The sequence below is a fragment of the Amblyomma americanum genome, chromosome 3 (assembly GCF_052857255.1).
Source record: "Amblyomma americanum isolate KBUSLIRL-KWMA chromosome 3, ASM5285725v1, whole genome shotgun sequence".
Taxonomy (NCBI): Eukaryota; Metazoa; Arthropoda; class Arachnida; order Ixodida; family Ixodidae; genus Amblyomma; species Amblyomma americanum.
In genome coordinates, this window is record NC_135499.1 from 185,077,963 (window position 1) to 185,102,692 (window position 24,730).

At 48.0% G+C, this 24,730-nt stretch overlaps 2 protein-coding genes across 4 annotated transcripts in view; one reads left to right on the plus strand and one right to left on the minus strand.

Moving 5' to 3' along the window:
• Positions 1-24,730, minus strand: part of LOC144125626 (uncharacterized) — a 210,576-nt gene that overhangs the window by 51,090 nt on the left and 134,756 nt on the right. The window contains exon 11 of the mRNA XM_077659194.1: positions 3,185-3,355. Coding sequence (XP_077515320.1) covers positions 3,185-3,355 — 171 coding nt within the window. The remainder of the gene's footprint in view (positions 1-3,184; positions 3,356-24,730) is intronic.
• The window catches only part of MnM (myomesin and myosin binding protein), a 56,599-nt gene continuing 44,152 nt past the window's right edge, over positions 12,284-24,730 (plus strand). Inside the window, exons 1-2 of one of the 3 annotated variants that reach the window (XM_077659190.1) lie at positions 12,284-12,422; positions 21,544-21,765. In XM_077659190.1, the coding sequence (XP_077515316.1) occupies positions 21,615-21,765 (151 nt within the window). In that variant the 5' untranslated portion in view covers positions 12,284-12,422; positions 21,544-21,614. Of the gene's footprint in view, positions 12,423-12,599; positions 12,616-21,520; positions 21,766-24,730 lie in introns of those variants that run through there. The other 2 variants (XM_077659191.1, XM_077659192.1) reach the window with 2 other exon arrangements.

Genomic DNA, 24,730 nt, shown 5'->3' on the forward strand with positions numbered 1-24,730 from the left:
GAAGAAAGGAAGAGTTGCCGTAGTGGAGGCTTACGGACTAATTTGCTTACGGACCACCTTGGGATGTTGAGCGTGCACTGACATCGCTGAGTGCACGCGCGACTTTTGCGTTTCACCTCTCATCGAAACGCAGCCGCCGCGGCCGGGTTCGAGCCCGGGTACTCCGGCTCAGTAGACGAACGCCTTAACCACTGAGCCACCACGGCGGCTTGCTTGCAAATATACAGAGCACAAGATATATGTACTACGATCAATCCAACGCTCATGGTTCGTATTTTATGAATATAGTTAATAAGCCCGAAGGGCAGCAGCCATCCCAGACCAGCACCAGATGGGCAGATTACAGGTATACCGGCGTTACTGAAGCCGTAGACACGGCCGCGGGTGCAAGCTAGTTCTTTATTCATTTGTAAGCACTTTTTGGCCTCGAACAATTTTTTCAGTCGTTATAGATATTTACTTTCCGGTTTAGCACTACCGCCGCGCGGTTGCTCAGTCGTTATGGCGCTCGGCTGCTGACCCGAAAGACGCGGGTTCGATAATTTCGATGGAGGCGAAATTCTAGAGGCCCGTGTACTGCGCGATGTCAGTGAACGTTATGATACCCCAGGTTTCTCCACCAGAAAAAAAATTCGACAATGGGCAGCAGCACACAAGATAGAAGCTGAAGACGCGACGAGGAGTCGCTGGACACAGTGATGAACGCACTACAACATACACACGCACCATGTATGGGACCACTGCTTCTCGCAGTCCCAATTCGCACCAGTAAAGCATTGAACATACGAGAGAGAATCACAGAGCAGGGAAAAACACAGGAAGACACTGACGTAACATAAATCCATTGACAACTATGTGCGATGTTTACAGCATGGGCACACCAGAAATTCACGGCCGGCTAAAATAATCGGCACCGACATTTGAGCACCCTTTGATATTTTCAATGTGGAATGCATACTCTTGCAGTACAAGGCTCCATCGCAACACACAGTTGTTAAGGTGCTTCGCCTGAGACAAGTATTGGAAGGGCTGATGGTCAGTTTGAACAGTAGACGAGCGACCATAAAGGAAGGTGTGGAAATTTTCCACAGCCACACAAGTACAAGACACTCCAGCTCTACAGCTAAGTAGCGCGTCTCACGGGGAAGGAGCTGTCGACTACCACAAGATACGGCACCAGACTAGCGCCAGAAACGTCCGTGAGGAGAATGAGGTGAGTACTGAGGTGTGTTGATGAATTCCTTTGTCGTCAGGTCTCAGCGGCATTGACGAAGGTTGCCGCGGTCCGGAACTTCCGAGAACATGTAGCTGTACGAATGCAACAGCGGTCAAGTTGGACCCTCTGGGAACTTTTTAATACATTGGACCTCTTGATGGCTTCCACGCCGAGACCCGGCTTCGCGGTGAAGGTCGGTATAGACTTTCGGTCGGTATAGACTCAACCTATTCCACGACAACAAATGGCGCTTGGAGAGCCGTTACAGGCTGGCGCTCTTCATACCTTAACATATTGATATAAAACAGCTTCTTCGTATGGCCGACCTCGAACCAATAATTTACGTCATTCTTCTTGCCGGTCATAATATAAGGGCCTTTCCAATGCATAAGCAATTTGTTTTGCGACGGAGGCAAAAAAACCAGTGCACGATCTCCGACGCGCAACTGCCTGCGAGTGGTACGCCTGCCATATTACAGTTTTTGCGACTTCTGTGCCTTCGCCAAGTTGTCATGCGTGAGTCGCAAGGTTTCCTCCAGCCTCGCCCTTAAATCAAGCACATTGATATAGGTCGTTCTAGCCGATTCAGTGAGCTGACCTGCAGTGCGGAGCTTTTTGAAGAACGGTGAAGGGTAAAGGAGAGAGAGAGAGCTTAAGAAAAAAGCAAAGGTCCGCTCAAGTTTGAGCGTTCCAAAGATGAGCCTGGTAGGTGGTGCGTCGGGCGAGGAGGTGTGGCGGGGCGTCGGTGCAGTCTGCGGGCTCCGGTCGGTGCCCTGATGGAGACGTAGGGTGGACGGAAGTGTCCACGCCACAGCTCATTGACGCGGCCCCCAGGTCAGGTAGCCCGAGGAAGCAGCGGTGGAGATGGAAGCGGCCCGTGTTCAGAGGCTGCCGGACACGGGAAACGCAGGAAGGGAACAGCGGCACCTGAATCTGGTGGCTCGGGCTGTCGACGACGGGCTGTCCAGGTCTGGCAGCCCGGACGTCTGCGGCTGAGGCCCAAGCCTAGGAGCTCGGGTGGGCCAGCAGGTATGGTACACGTCCGTTAGGTTAGGTTAATTAGGACCGCGTTCTTCCTGTTCTCTATCTGGCACTCCCTCTACGTCACGTTCCACTTCCGCTTCTCCTCTTCCCCGTGCGCGACCCTGTGCGTCTTCTTCAGCAGCAGTGTTGCGCTGGATCCTTACACACCAATTACACGATCCATGCGCCTGCTTAACCGACTTGGGCGCCGAAGAACAGTCAGAACTAAGCCCGGCACACTTATGCTCAGATCAGCCTCCGTGGTTTGTTGTCATGACAAACGACATCAGGAGTCATTTCTCGTCGCGCCGTGCTCGGAGACTGAAAAATTACAGAGCTGACCAGAAGCTGGTGACTTTGAAAAAAGTATGGCATACTGTGAGGGGTTTATTTCACATCCTGAGGCTACACAAGGCTGAAGAGAGACGCCGTAGTATAGAGCACGGTGGATTATTTTGTAAATTGCCTCAAGTCAGCGCACTGACAATAGAGCTCGCGGCAGTTTTTGCATTTCGCTTCCACAGAAATGCGGCCGCCGCTTCGGCGCAATTCGATCCCTCGTTTTTGGCCTGAGCATCTGTACGCCATAGCCACTAAGGCACCGCTGTGGTTGCTTTCAGAAAGGGTCTTGCCACTAAAAAAAATCGTATGAAACAATCAAGCCTCTTAGCGTCCGTCCAACAGCGGAAGCATAAGGGCATGCTTTCTTGCAGCCTCTTCCTAGCGCTTCTCCCGCAGATAACGAACGCGGCTCTTGCAAAGATAATGTATCCCCCAATGAGAAAGCAGTACGCCTCGTGCAAACCTAGACCCGGCACTCGTCAGGCGCCCCGTTCCATATAAACACCCCTCTCGTAACAATTCGCGTCTCAGCTGTCAAATGAATCCAAGGCACCTTCCACGCATATATCGGGCTGTCCCGAAGCAATCTTGTTCATCACCCACCTGCTCGGGCCGAGGCGGCATCGTCACCAGATACAACGCCACGGACAGTGCGCTGAGTACCAAGAGCAGGCAGCCAATCCTCAAGGGGTTGAGCAGGCTGCGGTTAGTGCCGGTAGTCGAAGGTGCCTCCTTGGACTCGATGCCCTTCTTGATGGAGCTGGAGCTCAGCTTCTGCAACGAAGACATCCTGCAAGCCCTGGTCCTCGAAGGCTGCTCGATGCGGGGCTCGGGGAAGCAAATGCGGACGCGCTGTTGCGGGTGCGGCAGAGCTCGTGAAACAGTCCTTCTTCTTCTTCTTCTTCTCCTCAAGTAATATGGCACATACCCACGTGGGGGGATTGGCCAAGGTATAGGGTAGAATGCCAATGAAGCATTTGCGCGGGGAAGGAAACGTCAGAAGACTGAATCAAGATAAAAAAAAAATTGGGAAAAATAAAATGAATTCAAGAGGTATGAGTCATCCGGAATAGAATCAATCTAGCCTTTTTTGGACATGCGAAAGAATTTTGTGTAGAGCTAACAGGATAATCGATTAGTTGCACTTATGTAATCGTGAAGGTAGCCGCATACACTGCTTAACGGGAATCCCTTGGCACTCGCACCGAACGATAGAAGAACTGTAAGAGACAGAGGCAGTCCTAGTCTCGAAAGAGGAACCTCCAGATATTGCTTTCTCTGAACCGCGAACCGCCGGCAAGAGAGGAGAAAATGATCGATTGATTCAACTTGCCCACATGATACACAAAGGTTTGTCGCAGCGAACCCGCACCTGCATAAGTACAAGTTTAAGTGAGGGATTCTACATCGCAGGAGCGTCATGGACACTTCACAAAGCCTTGACTTACACCACCGGATATTCCATGGGTACTTTAGGTGTTGAAAGTCCACGGTATTCAGCAACGGATCACTCAAAGTGGCTGAAATATGTTGGAACCGCTGGAAACGTGAAGCTGCTAACAGAATGAGGTGAGGGACGGGATATATTACAGGTGCGCTGAGAGCTGACCTTGCCAATAAATCAGCCACCTCGTTAAAATAGACGCCTGAATGCCCAGGTACCCAGGCCAAACGGATCTCGCGCACTGTGCTCGGAACAAAAAACCTAAGTGAACGAGTCAAGAAAGATTTTTCCGAATTTTGGAGAGAGACAATAACTGAAAGGCAGTCTGTGAGAATAAGAACCCGTGCGACATGTCTGGGAATTTTGAGAAGAGCCAAACCAATGGCCAAAAACTCTGCGAAGAATATAGGAGTATAATCAGGGATACGAACGGAGTAGCTCCAATCTAGATCCTGCGAATATATGCCAATCGCCGCCTTCTCACAGCTGCCGGAGGCATCAGTGGAGAGAACAGTATGATGTGGAAAATTCTGTAGGTGTTCAGAAAGAAGACCATTTAGGGTATGTGCGGGCATATGCTTCGCATGGGACGGGAAAATAAAGTCGTAATAGAAGACGGGATCAGCCTTCGTGTCAGCAACTCGTTGCAAGGAGATCAGATCAACCTGAAGCGGAGCTAACAGATTCTGCGTGAACCTAACTTGCGGAAGCTGATAACGTGGCCAGTGATTAGTCAAAAAAAGGTGTGGTTGGGATACAAAAATTGGAATACTAACGCCTGGGGCCGGGTCAAAAGACTTGAGGAAAGTACGCACTGTTAGAAGTTGGAAGCGGGAATAGAGGTTGGGGATACGCGCTTCCAGATAAAGGACAGCGTTGGAAGCTGATTTTGGGAGCCCGAGGCATAGCCGTAGGGCACGTCTTTCCAGTAAGGCTAATGGCTGCAGCTTGTAGTTCGCGCTACCAGAGAACAAGGGGCAACCAAATTCCAGAATCGGTCTCATATAAGCCTTATAGAGCAACAGTAGCGTGTCACGACGCATGCCAAACTTTTTATTGCCAACTCGGGTCAAACGGCCCAGTGCACGTTCCCCTTTAATAACATTATTCTTAATATGGTGTCGCCAGTCCAAATTTTGGTCATAAGTAACACCTAGGTATTTAACCGATTCCACCTGCGGAATTGGAGTTGAGCGGTAGGCTAGCGAGATGTACATAGGAGCGTCGGGTGGAAATACCAGCACGCCGCATTTGCTGACATTAAGTGATAAATTGATTTGGTCCAACCAGACTTCAAGAGCATTCAGATATGCCTGCAAATACCCGTAGAGCACATGAATATCATTTGCTGATGCGAAAAAAGCTATATCATCTGCGTATACATAAACTGTAACGTTAGGATGAATGGGGATGTCCCGAACTAATATGTTGAAAAGCAGCGGAGAAAGAACAGAGCCTTGCGGCACACCTCTTGATTGACCATAGGTATTAGAACAAAAAGATCCGTCTGTACAGAAGAAAAATCTATCTTTTAGAAATTCACAAATCCAGGCGTAGAGGTAATGCGGTGGTTGTAGTTGAGCAAGCTTGTTAATGAGGACTGTGTGCTCCACGCTGTCATAGGCCTTCGCAACGTCAAGCGTCACCAAGGCCGAAACTTCTCTCTGGCGCATTGAGAGTCGTATTCGGCTCTCGAGATCCACATGCGCGGACCATATGGAACAACCGCGACGAAAGCCAATCTGTGCGGGGCTGAGGCCGTTAATATGATGAACATGCTTTGTGAGGCGACTGTGTACTACTCTTTCTATTAGCTTTACTAAATTTGAGGTTAAAGCAATCGGCCGAATATTGTCTAATTGAAATCCATTGTCTGAATTTTTTAAAAGTAAAATTATTTTCGCAATTTTCCAACTGTGAGGAATCCAAGAGGTTTCCAATGACGCATTTACAATATCTAGAAGGTGAGTTGGAAAGTCGTGCGCTAAAATCTTTAACATGCCCACAGTAATCCCGTCAGATCCCGGAGCAGCAGAGTGCATCGAGGAAACAATTTGCAGGAGCTCCGACACGTAGACCTCAGGATAGTCCGAGCTGGGGGTGAGAGTGTGCAAAGGTTCTGCTTTCTGTACCTGGAAACGTAAGGCCAGCCCCTGCGCGATGCGTTCAAGGTTTTGCTTAGCCTCCTGCGGAGACATTACCATTGACCTTATGCGATTGGAGGCCGAAGAGCTGTTATTCTGCGCCATGAATCTATAGAGAGCCTTCTTATTCTGGGGTTTTGAGAGATACGTGTTTAAATTTTGATTATAATCCTCCTTTGCCTTTTTAACAGTTCGTTTGAAACATGCAGAGAAGAACTTATAATTTATCCAATTAGCTGGGCTCTGATTATAGGAAAGGCTTTTCCAGGCTGCTTTTCTACGACGATAAGCTTTCTCACACTCCTCCGTCCACCAAGGAGACGGCTGTCTGGCAGGAGCAGTAGTGCACACCGAGAATACAGAACTCTCAGCAGCATCTTGCAGAAAGGTAATTGTCCGCTGAGCTCTTTGTGCTCGACCTGAGCTAACTATGGAGGGGAGTGAGGCAGATATCAATTTTTTGTACATAATGTGGTTTAGAAATTTCATGGTTGCACCACCTTTTCTGATAGGCGAGGATATAATAGAAAAGGTTATTGGAAAGTGGTCACTAGATGTACCTGATTCTTCAGTTGACCATGCAGATACGCCAACCCCACGAGATGCTAATGTTAAATCTATGATTGAACGGGATCCTCCACGCATAAAGGTTACTGCTCCGGAATTACAGCAGCGCACTGCATTCATTGACATCCAGGACCACAGAAGCTGGCCGCAGGAGTCAGAGCGACTATCCCAGGCACTGTGGTGCGAATTAAAATCTCCTGCGATGACTGTGCTGTTTGCGCCGCTCAGTAAGGTGTCCAAACAGTCTGTCCTGTGAACACCGATTGGGAAGTAGACGTTAGCAATAGTGACTTTGGCGCACTGTGGAAGGGAGATTTCAACCGCCAACAACTCACAGTCAGGGCGCATAACTGTCTGCGAGATTGATGCCCGGTGACATATTTTCGTAGAGATCATAGTTATTAACCCACCACCCCTGCCATTAACGCGATCTACCCTGAAAACACGAAATTTTTTAAATGTGAATGATTTAAGTGGTGAGAGCCACGTTTCTTGTAAAATCACAATATCTGGATTATGTTTATGAAGAAGTAATTCAAGATCCGGTAAAGAAGAAAGTACGGAGCGACAATTCCACTGCATAACTTTTAGACCCGCCATGATTATCGACTGGTTAAAGAGGCATCAACAGCCTCCTTCAGCACATCAGTCTGGGGAATTAATTTGGGGGGTCCTTTCTTTGCTTTGACTTGCGGAACAGCTGACTTCGAGGGTGAGGAAGAAGCTCGACGCTTCTGGGAAGTGGTGAGCATTTCAACGTCCATACTACAAGGATCTACGTGAGCGACACTGTCAGGAGCGCTGTTGGCAGGCGGTACTTGGGGCACGGTAGGAGGCGACATGGAAGGACTCTTACTAGCAGCACTCGTGAGTGATGCCGGCGTAGCCGCCGAAACATGTGATTCAGTAGGCAGAGATTGGCCAGCAACAAGTTGAGATAGAGCCTCGGTGAAACTGCCCAGCATTCGCTCGACCACCACAGAAAGAGCCTGTTCTACTGAGGACACAATTGAAGTAGTCAAACTTGACGGTATATCAGCAACAGAGCTTCGCGCACGGCTGGCATATGTATTACCCCTCCGATCCAGAAGTGCATAAGCATCTGCTCTCGAACATCGTTTCGCTTGGATGATATCGAGCAGGCTTTGTTCGTCGGCTCGTTTCGAGCAGTTGACATCATCAGCTGAGTGGTTGCCCTTGCATAGGCAACACTGGGGCTGATCAGAGGCGCAGCTGTCATCTGAATGCCCTTCTCCACAAACCCGGCAGCGGGTCGCCGACTTACACGCTTTACCACTGTGACCGAAACGCCAACAGTTGTTGCACTGAAGAGGACGGGGCTGCAGAGGGTCCACACGATACACTATCGGCCAAACCTTGAGTTCAGAAGGACAGGAGGAACCAGCAAACGTAGTGATAACTGACTCTGTCGCAACACGGACACCATTGAATTCTCTACTGCACCGGTAGACAGAAAGAACCCCCACACCTGCATCCTGAAACTCCTTCAGTATATCCTGCGGGGAAGATGCTGGGTCCACGCCACGAACAATACCTTTGGAACATGCGAGCTGTTCCGGGATGAAGGCTTTAACCGCTAAGGACTGAAATATTTTGCACTGGAGCAGGTCTGTGACACAATCAATGTCAGCGGACCTGCAAACAATGCCTCTCCGGCCGAACGGTCGCACCTCAGAGATCTGGAGGTAGTGGGTAGTGAGAGATCTTAGCTCCTGCTGAAGGACCTTGGGGCTTTTCATCTTGATCGTTCCCTCACCGATCGGCACGAAAGCCACAGGGATGATGTCAATTCCATTTTTACGAAAATTTTCTAGCGGCAAGCTTTGGGTGGGCAAGCTGGCAAACCAGGTTGCCGTCCCTCCACCCGGGGAGGTCAGCGACATACCTAAGCCAAACGCACCCTCAAATGCACATTAACCTGGCCTACAGACCTAACCTGAGACCTGGCCAAATCCCCCACACAGAACGGCCTCACCAGAGATGACCACGTAGGCACCACCAGGACACCACAGTTGAGCTCGAAGCCAAGCACCAGCAAGAACACGTCAGCAAGAACACGTCAGGCACGGTCTTCCCTCACAGTCCTGGCTCAAGCGCATCGACCACGAGCGGACAAGCACGCGAAAGAATCTTCTTTCAGGGTCGTCTTCAAATCAGAGTCAATGTGCTGAACGAAACCATATATAGTAATAACTCGTTTCTTCAGCGTAGTCACTCAGCGGGCGCTTGCATTTCACACGCAGGTAAAACGAAAATTCACAGTGACGCATAAATAGCTTAAGCTAAGGACAACGCAGCCAGCTATGGAAAGAAATTAATAGCTGTAACGTTAAGAGACCGGAAGCGGGCAGAGTTGGTGAGGGAACATACACTGGTTAATGACATCCTAGTTGAAGCCAAGAGGTAGAAATTGGCTTGGGCAGGGCATGTAATGCGAAGACAAGAAAACAAGGAACGGAGTGGATCCCAAGAGGAGGAAAGAGTAGCAGAGGGCGGCAGAAAGTTAGGTGGGCGGATGAGATTAACAAATTTTCGGAAATACGTTGGCCGCAGCTGGCGAAGGACAGGGTAAATTGGAGATACTTGGGAGACGCCTTTGGCCTGCAGTTGGCGTAGTCAGGCAGATGATGTTGATGCATTTACATTTAGTTTTGTGTCATTCGTGCATGGTCCTATCTACGGACCTCTACGCGTCTGTCTGTACACAACCACACATCCCTTCTCTTAATCTGGAAAGTAGTTAGAGCTTTCCCCCAAGACGTCTCGAGGTGGCGACGCGGACGTAACTTCCGGCCTGGTGATGTCCCTCCTGGCATATACATTTGCCGGGGTTGCCTGGATATTTTCTATGCGACAGCATTAGAGGCCTCAGCGAAAAAAAAATGTGTCGTCGGTCCTTAAACTCGCCCTGCATCCATCATCACTGTATGCATATACCTCTTTAGGATTCCGTGCTACAATGTCGCAGGGCACGGAGACGCTGCCTTCGAGGCACCCTGCAGGTACTAGCCCTAACTCGGAGTGTACAAGAGGCCTTGAGGTATTATACGGGCCAGAATATAGAGCACACCGGCTTTTGTCCATGCGTAGGGCGGTAACAAAAATGAAGTATTTAAGTTATCAGCTCAGTTTAGCTACTGCTTCTTTCGCACTGTTTATGAGAAGCTGGTTGAAGCAGGTTGAAGCTGATTGTAGGATGAGTGCTGATTATGTGTATACGGTTTCGTAAGTAGCAGTAATATTTTCTGGCCGATTGATAAGTTGAAATTGGCATGAATAAATGTTAAAAAGTTAAATTACCTCAAAACTCAAGTGCAGTTCTTTTCCTCTGTCTGTCGTCCTTTCTTCTCCTTTCTTGACCGTTCTCAGCTGTTTCATTCATTCGTACAGCACTCGCTGGGCGATTGTGCGGAGTTTCATACCTAAATGCTGACACCGTTTCTATTCACCCTCTTCTGCATCCTTGGCTGTTGTGTCCTGGGTTTCAGTTTCAGTTTCGTTCTACTTGGATTGGATTCGGCCTTGTCTGCACATTAGATTGTCAAGTGATCGTTCCATATAAAAACCCACCCCGCCATTACCGGGGTTCGATTCCCCGACGGGGAGCCAGAAGGTGGTGTCGGCCTGGACGGCCGCAACAAGTGAGTCGAGACTCAGCAAAACATGACGAATGACATTTTATTAATGGCGGGATGGGGTTTTATATGGAACGATCACATGACAATACACAGTACAGATGCCATAGACAAGGCCGAATCCAATCCAAGTAGAACGAATCTGAAACCCAGGACACACCATTGGCCATGGCCGAGCTGTGGGCGAATGCAAGCACCGACAGGAGGAAGAAGAAGTGCAGGACTGGAAGCCATGCTCGGCGAGTGGACGTTCTTCCTCCTCTCAGAAGACTTAGAAGGGATGGTGCCATCGTTCAACCGGCGCGGCGCCATCGGCATGACGCTGTTCTGCTTCCTCTTCATCACCGGGGCGCTGCTCGAAGCGCGCCGGGTCTCGGCGGAACTAGACGCCGCGGGGAGGAGACAGCCACTACCGGCGGCGGCCGTTGCGACACCGGCGGCGGCGGCAGCCAGAAACGCTTCCCGAACAACTAGCTCCTGGGTCCTGGCCGCTATGCCGAACAACCGGGCCGACTCAGCGGACCGCAGCAGACGTAGCTACCCCGAAGCCCTCGCGCCGGAGGACGTTGTTGAGCGTGCCGAAGAATACGTAGACAGACCTCCGCTTCCGCTGAGTGAACGGCGACCGTCCTCTGTGCGCCGGAGGAAATAATACTGGCGGCTGTGCAGTAGTTTATATCGCAAGGCCAAATAAGATTTTCAAAGATCCGCGATGGGGGACTCGGGTTTCGGTTTTTGTCGTTCTATTCTTCGACGTGAACCACGTGGGTGGAAGACACATTGCCTTGAAAAAGCGTTTACGTGGCAGGCCCAGATGCCTACTTTGTATGCAATGCCTCGTAGGAAACGCAATGTGTCATCAAGAAAACCAACTACTATGACTGAATTATGCCTGGTATATTTGGTTTAAATATATAAGTTCGCTGCTCATCAAGTGCGCGTATTTAGTGCCACGTGATCATTCTTGAAGTAGTGCATTATTTGATCAGCACTCAAGCGCCGCTGCTGTCACTTTTGAAAGTGCTCGCGCATGACGGAAGTCACCTTTTCGTCTACAGTTCCACGAATATCACCTCACTCAAAAGTGAAGACGTCATGTATTCTTCCATTACTACTATCGACGTTAGCCTATGCACTTCTAAGTCAAAATACCGCGTTGCCAAAGAGGGCGCACCCAGAAAAATGCCAACGTACAACCTACAAGAGAGGCAGTAGACATGCACTGCCTCTTCTCAGCGAGAGCCATTCATGAGCCGAATGCTCTGTAAACAAATCCATTCCTATCGCCTGTTGCCCCCTAGCTTCAGCGCGTGACCTCAGTTGGGAACATTTTTATTTATTATCAATTTATTCAATACTGCAGGCCTTGCGACCCAAGCAGCAGGGGCATAAGAGTTATGCAAATACAGCTGACAAATACAAATGGCAATTATACATGGCAAATACAGTTGTTCCAGGGCCACGATAAAGCGAAATCAGTAACACAATTCTGGTCGTATCTGAGCAAAAGACGTGGAAATGATTAAAAAACGAATTGCTTGATAACTTCTCTTTTGCTATGTGCTCCTGCACTAAACGCAGTAAGCCCTTCAAGCTGTCCACCCCCTGACGGCCTCATCTGCGGCTGACGCAAAGGCCCACTCATTGTGTCCCTCAGCCGCATAGTACAATGGCAGCGCTTGCGAAGGGTTCGTCGCGACCCGGAATGGGGTCGAGGACGGACTCTGGCCGGAGTCTAGAAATACTCTGCGCTTCCTCGCTGACTTCCCCTTTTCGACGCGACTTGCCGAGTCGGCGGTGCGGCCGCCAGGAACGCAGCCTGGTTCGCCCGCGCCTCGCCGCCTCTCGCAAACCCGAGACTCGGCTCGTTTTCAAAAATAGACCTCGCGGAAGGGCTTGGTCACGTGACAGCTACGTTGGGAACAGTTTGGAACCACGTGACTGGAGTCCACGCCCCAAACACATGGTCCCCGACTCGGGTGCGCGTGTTGCTTTTTTTTATATGCCCGGAGACGCCGGCTTAAACGCGGGTAAGTCACCTTTGCTCTCCAGTTATTCCACTCAGGAAGGCACCGAGGAGCGTTTGCCAATAGCTGCTGTCTGATATCTAAAAGGACCCCTTTCGTTAGGAGTAATTTTGAGAATAACTCGTAGTGTTGGGTCGTGCAATGCGGACAGCCAGTTTCGTGCCAAATTAGTCGGTGAAATGGGTACTAAGTGCAGGTCAGTGGACATTATCACCGCATTATTGACACGTTACGGAACTCAAAATAATGGGATTTGACGCATTTTATTTTTAAACACACCTTTTGTTGAATGTGTGTAAGCTAGCTGGGCGAAAAAACCGGCGTGATAGCGTGGGTGGTGCAATCTCATTCTTAGAACACACCTGTGCTCGGTAAAATTTTATTGTACAGGCCACTGATTTTTTTTTCAAGGGGGGGGGGGGGGGTGTAGGGGGGGGGGGGTCATGAAGGACCTTGAAAACTGGCTGCGGCTGTATAGGCGTTCCCGCTAGTATTTGAAAATGGTATGCAGTGGGCAGTAGAGCGCCTTTTCGAATATTTTCAAATGTTTGCTTTCATAAGTTGTGTAACATTGCAATTATTATCGTCCGCAACAGACGCGGAAGTATTAAAATAATCCACTCCAGAGGCAGTTCCTTTCTATAAACAACCAGAGGAGCGAACGGCTTTCAGAGTATTATCCCGGAAGTGGTGCGGTTTTATTTGATTCTGGGTTTTTTCCATGACCGTTTTAAAGCTGAGAAATCTTGCCTCATTTTTTGCGAGCTCAGCTCTGGGCATAAGGCGAAAGTTTCAAGGCATTCGCAATAATCATGTCCCAAAGCGATTATACCACTGGATGTTAACGCAGTATACGGCTGACTGCGTCTAATTAACCACACACGCATCTCAGTGTGTTACGAAATGCCGCCGACAAAGAGAGTGATCTCAATACTGCAGTCATTGCCATAACGCATAAAACATGCCCGACATCAAGGCGGCAGTGTAGCGAACTGCTTAATTCAGTGCACTCTTTTAGAGCACGATGTTCATCGCTGCATTCTAGTCTTGCAGAATCAGCAAGGTGAACGGCTAGGTTGGTTGGAACTGCTGACCACATTAAGCGCGAAGGCTGCAGTTAAAGCGGCTAAGACAACAAACATAAATCCTTTCTGTTCAGAAGCATTAGGGAGCTAAGCTCTTTGCCTTGTCAGGTCTTCTGCTCCACAGGGAGTACAAGGGGAGCTAAACTGATTTTAAACTATCACGTCCAGCCCATGCAGTAGTGTAGCCATAAAAAATAAAGTTCGTGTGATTCAAGTAGAGTGCGATGGAACTGAAACTAAATACTGTGAAGAAGTAGGGCATTAGCTTTGCCGAACTGCCTTATCCCTTTTCAGTCCATGCATGCATCATACTTGAGGTAGAATCCACCGGTGTTGCTCTTCCGCGTGCTTTTCTTTTGCCTTTATTATGTACAGGTAAGCACCTCTGCCTTCCGACTCTTGGCCGATCCCCCAGTGTGGGCATGTGCCATCTTTTGAAAGGCTAACAACATAGCGCTCAGAGTGAGAACATGCTGACCCTGACAGACCAGGGACTGCGCTTCGCCGCCGCAGTTTCTCCGCCTATTAAGCGCTGATCTTAGCACCCGTTACATTCGGTGGAGGTTAGGCTTCCCATACTTTCACCGCACTGGAACTCCACAGCAGCACGCTACCGATCCCCGGTATGTCCGAAGACGCCAACCACCAAGCCGTGCAGGTGGGCTCAGCAGCCCTCCGTGTACAGACAGCGGGACTGACAATCATGATGCTGAAGTCTGGCTCACATCATACGAGCTGGTGAGCAGATGTGACATGTGGGACGATGCTACCAAGTTGAACAACGCTATCGTTTATTTGACCGGCATTGCCAGCCTGTGGTTTCGAAACCACGAAGCAGACTTCTCCACGTGGACCACATTCAAGGCGAACCTCACCGAAGTGTTCGGACGTCCTGCTTTTCGAAAGCTACGCACCGAACACTGCTTAAGCAAGCGTTCCCAGGAATTGGTTGAGACCTTCACAGGCTACACTGAAGATGCGGTCAACCTGTGCTCGCGCCTCAACGCCGAGATGGCCGAGGTTGACTAGATCAAGCATATTCTGAAAGGCATCGAGGATGACTCATTTCAGATGGTGCTGTTTCAGATGCCCAGGTCATCTAACTACCGCCCAACCTGCGCTCCGCCTCCAGCGTCTGTGTCTCCGGTCTGACGCCTTTTTGCCGACCGCTTCGACAATTCGGCAACCCCTGAGGTGCTGGTGACAGTCGGCCTGTCTGTTACTCTTGCGGATTGCCTGGTCACGTGGCCCGGCTTTGACGTCGTCGTGTGCCAGTATTCCGAGCTGCCGCGGTTACTAGCCTCCTCCAAGTGAGTACTAAACGTCAGCCGAGCCGCCACAGAGTCGCCCTCTTTCACCGGATCATACCGTCTTCTGCACCCGGCGCTTACCTCCGCGTCGCCGCTCCCTCTCTCCCATAATACGACGCTCGGAACTTTCGCAAGATCCGTAGATGCCGCAGTTCCCGAGGGGAGAACTGCGCCACCAGCGAAATGTCAAAGGCCTCGTTTATCCTCCGCAAATCTGATCGCAGTGTCTGTAGAGGGTGTTTGTTTCAGCACTTGTCGACATCAGCGCTGCTGTTTCTGGCATGGATGCAAGCTTTTGTCTTTCCTTGCGCAAAGTGACGACCCCACTTTCTGGTTTCTCGCTACGCACCGCAAGCGCGAAGACTATTGCGCCGTTAGCGACGTGCACGGCTCGTGTCCTTATTTAGGGCATTTTCGGCATAATTGAATTCGCCATTTTGCCAACCTGTTCTCAAGACTTCATCTTTGGCTGGGACTTCCTGTCGCGCCATAACGCAGTCATCGATTGTGCTCGTGCTCAACTAGAGTTTTTTGCGCTCAGCGGTTCCTCGTCGACCGATGCCCGTTCTACCAAAGCCGTCGTTACCGAAGACACTGACCCGCCTGCATGCTCTTCTGCTCTTGTGTCCATCGCTTCGGACCTTGCTCCGGACGGCAACGTACATTTACGCCATCGCCCCTCTTTATGCGCCTCATGTACTCACATTACGCCGTACTCATCCTGTCAGCTGGCTTTACTGCGTTGTTTTGCACGAATCTGTTTGCATATTCTTCCGCTGTGCGTCGCGGTGAGCGCCGTGGTAGCGTCCAGCTCATCGATTTAATTCTTTATCGTGATCAGAATGATAATTCGCCGTCCCTCGACGCAGCTGCCCTCAGCCCGCCGATTCCTGCACTCGATGCTTCGCCTACAGATGTTTTCCTTCCCTCCATCGACGCCTCTCTTTTTGCACAGGAACGCACTCAACTTCACGCGCTGCTTTATCAATTTCGTTCCGCCTTCGATTCGCGCCAACCTGCTTTGACCCGCACGTCGACTGTCGCCCATCACAATGACAATGTTGGTCATGCCCCTCTGCGTCAGCGCCCATATCTTGTCTCCGCCACTGAGCGCCAAGTTATTCAAGAACACGTTGACGCCATGCTCCAGAGCGGCATGATCAGGCATCTCACAGTCCAGGGGCCTCACTCGTGGCACTCCTGAAGGAAAATATGACTCTATCCGTTTCTGCGTTGATTGCCGCCGTTTGAATAAAATATCACGAAAAGATGTTTACCCTCTCCCCGAACTGATGAAGCTCTGGACTGCCTACAAGGGACGCAACTCTTCTCTGCTCTCTACTTACGCTGGCAGGTCCCGGCAGCGAAAGATCACCCTAAAACTCCATGTGTTAACCCCCGACGGCCTGCCTGAATTTAACATCATGCCCCTCGTGCTCTGTAATGCTCCGGCTCGCTCGTGACGGACATCCTTCTACGCGGCCTGAAGTGGAAGTCGTGCCTCTGTTACCTGAACGATGTCGTGATCTTGCCGCGCGACTTTGATACTGATCTGTCCCGGCTGAAGTACGTCTTAACCTCCTTAAAACGTGCTTCTTAACTTAACAAAGTGTTGCTTTGCTGCTCGTGAGCCAACAGCTTTAGGCCACGTTGTGTCAAAGGCGGGACCGCCAAACTTTTTATTTATTTCTTTCCACAATACTGCAGACCCTCATTGGTGTCCAGGCAGGGAGGGCAGAAAAATACACTCACTCGATACAAGAGCAGCTGCATCGTAAAACACACAGAACAATAAAATTGTCTAATGTAGTACATATATAATGTAAAATAGCTCGCGAAGTGCCTTGTAAAGATCGGCAGCCGATATCACTTGTAGAGGCAGGGCGTTCCATTCGTCAATCGTTCTCGAAAAAAAAAGAAAATTTAAAAGCATTAGTATGCGCGAAGTATGGTGCTAAAATGTGATTATGATGACGACGATTTCTACGCGTTTCTGAAAACTGCACATAGGGGGCTGTAGAGATGCCTAGTTTTTCATGAATTAGTTGGTGAAGGAAGGATAGGCGGGCTATCTTGCGTCTGACGTGGAGATATTTAATAATATTTTCTGCCATTAACGAAGCTGGGCAATCATTTCTGTTGTTCCTATTAAATACAAAACGTACTCTGTGTCTCTGTATTTTTTTTTATAATTCTCTTATGTCGTTTTTTTTTTGCATGGGGGGTCCCAAACGATGGCGGCATAGTCGTGTTTTGGTCTTATAAGCGTATTTTAGGCAAGTAGCTTGCTGTTGCTAGGTGCGCCCCTAAGTTTATGGCAATGAAAACCAAGTTCACGTAAAGCTGAGCATTTAGTGTGGTCTATATGGTCATTCCATTTGAGTTGCGAGTTTATTACAATACTAAGATACTCATACCTTGGCACTTGTTTAACTGAAACGCCATTAATGCAATAGTTGAAGGAAAAGGGATTTTTCTTTTTTTCGATTTTTCGCTAAACCACGCTTAGCTGAGCTTAGTGCGTAAGCACTTCTGGCTGCACTCCGCGGGTTTCAGGGGTCGGTCTGTGTGAAGCCCGGCAAAGTGAAACCGAGGAAGAACGCCAGCAGTGGACACCTCAATCACGTTGTGAGTAGGCGGTGGCATCCGCATAAATAGGAGGTAGTTTTGCGCGCTTCCCTTTCTTAAAACCAGCAGAAGGTTTAGACTGTTAATTCTGACGAAAGGAAAGACGCATAACTGGCTGCAAGGGTAAGTGGACACCTGTCAAGCTTTGAGGTACGTGGCGGTGATGCCCATGTGCAAAAGACAGTGCTTTCGAACAATAAAGCCTTTCATGGCTCATGAGTGGCACGGACGGATGCTGTAGACGGAGGTTGTCCGCTCAAACTGTCAATAATAGGATATTTATTTATTTATTCAGCATACCCCTAAAGGCACTCCTTCGAGGGTGTTGCATGGGGGGGGGGGGGGGGGGGGTTAGTGTAGAAACATGTACAAGGAACGTCATTAACAAGCAAAGGAACAATAAACAGGGTACGTATAACATGGAAAAATAAATAAGCACCAGAAAGTAATCATAGAAGCAGGTGATAAACACAATATAATACAAATTATAGGTTTAAAGAAAGCGATGGCGTATAACGGAAATTAAAAATACTACAGTGTACGTATTGGGCGCGAAAAGAACAGAAGTAATCGCAAAAGTACAACTGAAAAAAAATAATTCAAAAATTACGAACTGTGCGATGTCAGTGCACGTTAAAGAAACCCACGTTGTCGAAATTTCCGGAGCCCTTCACTACGGCGTCTCTCATAGCCTGAGTTGCTTTGGGACGTTAAACCTCTATAAACCAAACCAAACCATCAAAAATTACGAACGTTTCAAACATTTCAAAGGCCAACGTCGCTGCGGATGAGAGCAAGAAATGTGGAGGCGTTAGATTCAATGGCTATGTGCGCTGGTAAATTGTTCCACTCTATCATAGTGCGTGGTATGAATGACTTCGCAAATGCAGATGAACGACACGCGATGCGTTTAACTTTGTGCGGATGGTCGAGTCGCGGAAGGAGGGCTGATGGTGATTGGCAAAAATCGTGGTGAAGCGATGGATGGTGATACAGTTTATGGAAAAGTGCTGGTCATGACAGTTTACGGCGGTACGACAAGTCTTTTAATTCAGCGCTATTTTTAAAGCCAGTGACGCTGATAGTATGTGAGTAGTCTGAAAAATAAAACTTGCAGCAAGATTCTCCAATGACTCAATGTTAGCTATGAGATGGGCTTGATCAGGATCCCAGATGGCTGATGCATATTCAATCTTGGGACGAATGAGTGTGATGAACGCGAGTTTTTTCATGTGCGGGGGAACCAGTCTGAGGTTATGCTTTACTAGGCCGAGTGAGCGGTTGGCGGATTCTAAATTTAGATTAATGTGGTTAAGCCATGTTAAGTCTGATTGCAGGTGAATTCCGAAGTACTTGTAAGTAGTTGTAAGTTCGACAGAATCGTTAGTTAGTAGTAAGTTGTGGGAATGCGAGAACTGCGAGTGAAAGACAAAAGCTTAGTTTTAGAAGTATAAAGTGGCATAAGCCAAAATGTGTACCATGCGGTTACTGCATCCAGATTAGTTTGCAAACATTGTTGGTCAGTGATAGAAACAATATTACGGTATTTTACGCAGTTGTCGACAAAGAGCCTAAATCGAGAAGACACAACGTTAGGTAAATCATTAATATATATTTAAAAGAGGAGGGGACCAAGAACGCCCTCCTGTGGGACCCCAGAAGCGACTTTAGAATAAGTGGAGTTGCAGTTGTTAATGGAGGTAAACTGAAGTCTAGCGTTGAGGAAGTCCGCAATCCATGTAACAACGGTGGGGTGAATATTCAACGGAGTTAGTTTGAGCATAAGCCTATTATGAAGAACAGCATCAAATGCTTTCGAAAAATTGGGAAAAATGGCATCAGTTTGACCGCCAGCATCGATGGATGAACGCAAATCATGAACGAATCCGGCAAGTAATGTCGAGGAGCCCTTGCGAAAACCGTGCTGATATTTGAAAATAAGAGTGTTGTTTTCCAGGTACTTAAAAATTTGACTAAGAATGACGTGTTGGAGAAGTTTGCAGAAAGTATTGGTTAGTGAGATAGAGCGATAATTAAGCGGAGAAGAACGATTACCTGATCTGAAAATGGGTATCACTTTAGCAACACGCCAGTCATGAAGTATGAGACCAGATCATAATGATGTATGGTAAATAAAATAAGGTGTAAAAGTAGATTAAGCAACATATATGTAATGAAATAAAAACGCGAAATTGCAAAAGAAAAAAGATAAAAATAAATAAAATTAAAAACAAAAACGAAATAAATACAAAACAATAAATAAGAAAAAGAATGCAGAATAAAAACAAAATAAGAACGAATAAAATAAACGAAAAACAACAAAAACAAGAAAGAAAAATATAGGGGCCTAAAGAGGACCGGGAAAGGCATTTCCGCTCATAAGCAGACTTAATGCAATCCTGTAATTTTTTTCGTGTTTAGCAATGCTAAACCGCCAGCAATTTTTCTATTTCGAGACACTTTTCGCATTTTTGTTCTATAAAGGGTTACATGGCACTTTCGCAGCTAACCATCCTCCTAAATACGAAGTAGCATCCTTCATCCGCTGAAACTGGCTTTGTTTTTTAATATGATTGTCGGCTCGCTTACCGATTTGGCAACTAAATCAACGGCTAGCAAATCAAACTAATATCTACAAGACCACGGCTTCAGAGGTGTCTATGTTTTCCTCTGTTCAGTTTGTCCGCAACAGACTCCAACCTCTGGGTCTTAAGGGGTCACGGTAGAAGAAAGGTCGATCAGCATCTAACAACAATTTTCTCGTTTGACTTTCTCAAGCCGAAAACGGATGCGTGGTTTGCTTGCATAGAAGAATAAATGAAAATGCTTTGTAATTTTGACCCACATAAATTGAGTAATTTTATTCTGGTGCTTCCGACTTTTAGTTTGCTTGTTCCATGCACCCGCCGCAGTGGCGCAGTGGTTAGGGCGCTCGGCTACTTATCCGGAGTTCCCGGGTTCGAACGCGACCATGGCGGCTGCGTTTTTATGGAGGAAAAACCCTAAGGCGCCCGTGTGATGTGCGATGTCAGTGCACGTTAAAGATATATATATATATAATTGGTTTTAGGGGGAAAGGAAATGGCGCAGTATCTGTCTCATATATCGTTGGACACCTGAACCGCGCCGTAAGGGAAGGGATAAAGGAGGGAGTGAAAGAAGAAAGGAAGAGAGAGGTGCCGTAGTGGAGGGCTCCGGAATAATTTCGACCACCTGGGGATCTTTAACGTGCACTGACATCGCACAGCACACGTAAAGATCCCCAGGTGGGCGAAATTGTTCTGGAGCCCTCCACTACGGCACCTGTTTCTTCCTTTCTTCTTTCACTCCCTCCTTTATCCCTTCCCTTACGGCGCGGTTCAGGTGTCCAACGCTATATGAGACAGATGCTGCGCGATTTCCTTTCCCCATAAAAACAATTATTATTATTATTAATATTATTATTATTCCATGCGTTACTATCATTTTTTCTCTATTTTTCCCAACTTATTCTTTTACCGATTTTAGTGGCAACCATCATGTCAGATAGCTTATGCTTCGAGAAGCTAATATTAAACCACTTCCAAAATGGCCTTCTCAATATGAGCGCGTCTAAGCATAGGCCGTGTAGTCTCAGTAGGAGTACGATAGTAAGGTATAACAAATTCCGCTGAGTACCAGCTACTCGCAAGCTATTCGCAAGACCTTCCAGCAGTGCTTGAATGCGAGCTAATGCAGAATGTGTCTTCGTAAATGTTTGCTGGCATGCTGCGCATACTCTGGATCGAGTCCGTCCCCGAAAGTCCGGCGCTAAGCCTCATGAGATGACGTCAGAAGCGCGTATGGAGAAATTTACATCGCAATTTCCGGTCAACTGCAAAGCAGCGATTTCTCATATAGCGTGTGTTCCACGTGGCCAGCGGGGCTTCGTGTTCTTTGGTGTTCGTTTTTTTTTTCGGAGAGATTTCCCCGGTGGCGCGACCGACGACCTCCACAAGCTCGCTATGTACGCTTGGAAAGGACCGCTTGTCTCGGTGGCGAGCCGAGCGTTTCACGTTAAACTTAATTTGTGACTCTCCCGCTGTGAACCGACGTGCAGGACCATTGTGAACCGACGTGCAGGACCATAGTCGGGAGCATGCGGGGGGCCACGACGTCGGAGCGCTGATGTGTGTCCTGGTCGTCGCCGCCGGATGGGCGTCTGGGCTTCCAGGGCACGAGCGGACGCCATGCAACTAACCAAGAACGGGCCCGTCGACGTGGCCTCCTCCGACGGGAGCACAGACGACGAAAAATCGGACATGGCGGACCAATCCGAGCCGTCATCATCGGCCGACTTACACGGTGAGGGGAGAGCATCGGCAGGACCTCGCTGCCCTCTCCATTCGCTGACGCTGCATGGTTGCAGACACCTGGCCGTAGATTATAATTGCAGGAATTAAGGGAAAGTAACTGAAGATGGCTGCGTGCTTACGCTTTCATTTCTTCTGCTACCATGAAGTCAGTTACAATTGTCAGAGGGACATTTCCGTACTCAAGTACACTCGAGCATCGCAGCCACCTTGGCGTGAGGGAACAAGAGATAAAATCACATCAAAAATACTTTACTTAAGCGCGAAGAGCCGTGTAGCTCTCCACGCAACACAGTAATGCACCAGGCCTCCCAGAAAATTTTTGCCCTTACTAAAGAATAAAAGCGCGGTGCCTGATAAGCTGATGACGTGTTAAGACCCAACTATACTGCTTTGTTGCCCTTAAAGGCACCACTGAGAATAGCTGCATGAAATTTTTGTCCCTAATGAATTCAATTGTCGACCTTTTTTTTTTCGGAAGCAGGCCACAGCAGCGGTAGCCTAGTGGTTTGAGCATCCGCATCGCATGCGGGAGGTGTGGGGTTCGATCCCCAGTGCCACCGCCTACACACCAGTGATACAATGGGTACAACATTCCCTTGTCCTGGTGCTCGGTTTATTCAGGTTGAAAAGCTTGGGAAATAGGTCTTTGACCCCACCGTGAGTAAACGAAAATACCTTGTGCCACGCCGCTATTTGGGCGCAGATGCCATTGCGCCATAAAAACTCACTGTCATCATCATTTATTGCTCAGGAAGTTGCAGTTGAAAATAGAGTATTTTTTAAATGCCCCTTGATTGAAACTAAGGAAACTGGTAACTGCGTCGAGGCAGACTCTGTGATTGTTGGTGGAAGTGGACGGCGGTTAGACCGGCACGTAGGAATCCGCAACAATAAGTATTTTAGGTGAACAGAGTTTGCTTGTTCTAAAATTAAATGCCATTGTTATTGTACCGGTTCACGCTCTTTTTTTCGCGCGTGAACCAAACGTTGAGAAAGGAGACGCTGAAGGCAAGACCCGCGCCTGCAGCACTATAGGAAGCTGAAGTTTTCGTTTAATTTGGCTTAACTGATTTCCTCATTGATTCCCGTGACAATGAAAATGTTGCGAAGTTTTTCTAGAACGATACGTTTATGGATATACCATCAAGAACCATAACATGCTGGACAGTAATAACATTAAGGCATTGCGATCAGTGACATAGCAAGTGTAATTGTTTGGCTAAAATCAGCAAGCAAAGGAAAACAACACAACTTATGCAATGGGAATATCAGACATAAGCGACCGTACATCTCAAAAGACATTAAAAAGGGTTATACCAAATAGAACCAGAAAGCTGAACATCGTTCAAGAGTCGGTAATTTTTAACTGGAATCCGTCGAGAACCGGGCGGCTCATTTGATTCTTTCAAATTATCACCGCAACTTCAGCGTCACCACTGTAAAAACATGCTTATCGCTGCACTTGCGGTCACAACGTAGAGAAATATTCCGTATTTTCCTATTCCATAAGATTTATCATGACAACCCCATTCTTAAAAATAACATAATAGTAGCACCTTGTTACGTTTCAAATAGCACTGACCATCGTCATAAGTCTGTTATTCCTTCATGCCAAAGCAACCATTTTTTACAACTCCTTAATCCCAAGTACATCAGTAAGCTGAATACACCTTCCCGTATCTATAGTCAGAATTTCTGACAATTCTGCGTTCAAGTCTGCATTGACTAACCTGCTGCTGCCATAAAAACAAGAAACTGCAGCATTTCCATTTTTGTTCTTTTATCTAGTTACTTCTCTGATCCAGCCAGATTTTTAAAACGGCTGTTCGCCTTGTTTTGTATACGCGCATGTTAATGTTTTCTTTTTCGAGATATCTCTTGTTTTCTTTTTTTCATGTTTTCGAAAGTCGTAGTTATGCCGTGTAGGCTTCGCGGTTTTTCCAACCCTGTCCTATTTTCTGTTAATTCGTTTTAATGATTTGATGCAACCTTCTTTTCTTTTTTCGTGAGCCTCATTTATATTTCCATTTATGTTCAAATATATGACTGTAGCTTATGTCTCACTTCCGTATGTAACCCACTCAACTCTGTAATGCCTTCGGGACCAGAGGGTAATGAAATAAAAAAATAACCGTGATCGATAAGCTCACGTAAAATTATTAGACATAATTCCATCATCGCTATGGTGAAAGAGAAATGCCTAGAATATATCCAACCCCTATATGTAGCCTTCGCAGCTTCGAGAACGCATTTGACTAAGTCGAACCCTCAGGAGGTACGCAGGCATTGCGGAACAAGGATGTAGAAGAAGCACTGGAAAATATCTGTACCGCTCGACACTTCAAGGCTAATGAAAAGGCTCGAAACCAAGTTGAGGACAGCACACCGAGCTATGGAAAGGAAAATGACAGGTGTAACGTTAAGAGACAGGAGTAGGACAGAGTGGGTGAGGGAACAAACGCGGGTTAATTATATCCTGGTCGAAATGAATAGGAAGAAATGGGCATGCAGTGCGAAGGAAAGGTAACCGATGGTATTTAAGTTTAATGGAATGGATTAATAATAATAATTATTGGTTTTTGGTGGAAAAGAAATGGCGCAGTATCTGTCTCATATATCGTTGGACACCTGAACCGCGCCGTAAGGGAAGGGATAAAGGAGGGAGTGAAAGAAGAGAGGAACAAATAGGTCCGTAGTGGAGGGCTCCGGAATAATTTCGACCACCTGGGGATCTTTAACGTGCACTGACATCGCACAGCACACGGGCGCCTTAGCGTTTTTCCTCCATAAAAACGCAGCCGCCGCGGTCGGGTTCGAACCCGGGAACTCCGGATCAGTAGTCGAGTGCCCTAACCACTGAGCCACCGCGGCGGGGCAGGAATGGATTCCAAGAAGGCAAGTGTAGCTGGAGGCAGCAGACTCACATGGGCGGATGAGATTAGGAATTTTGCAGG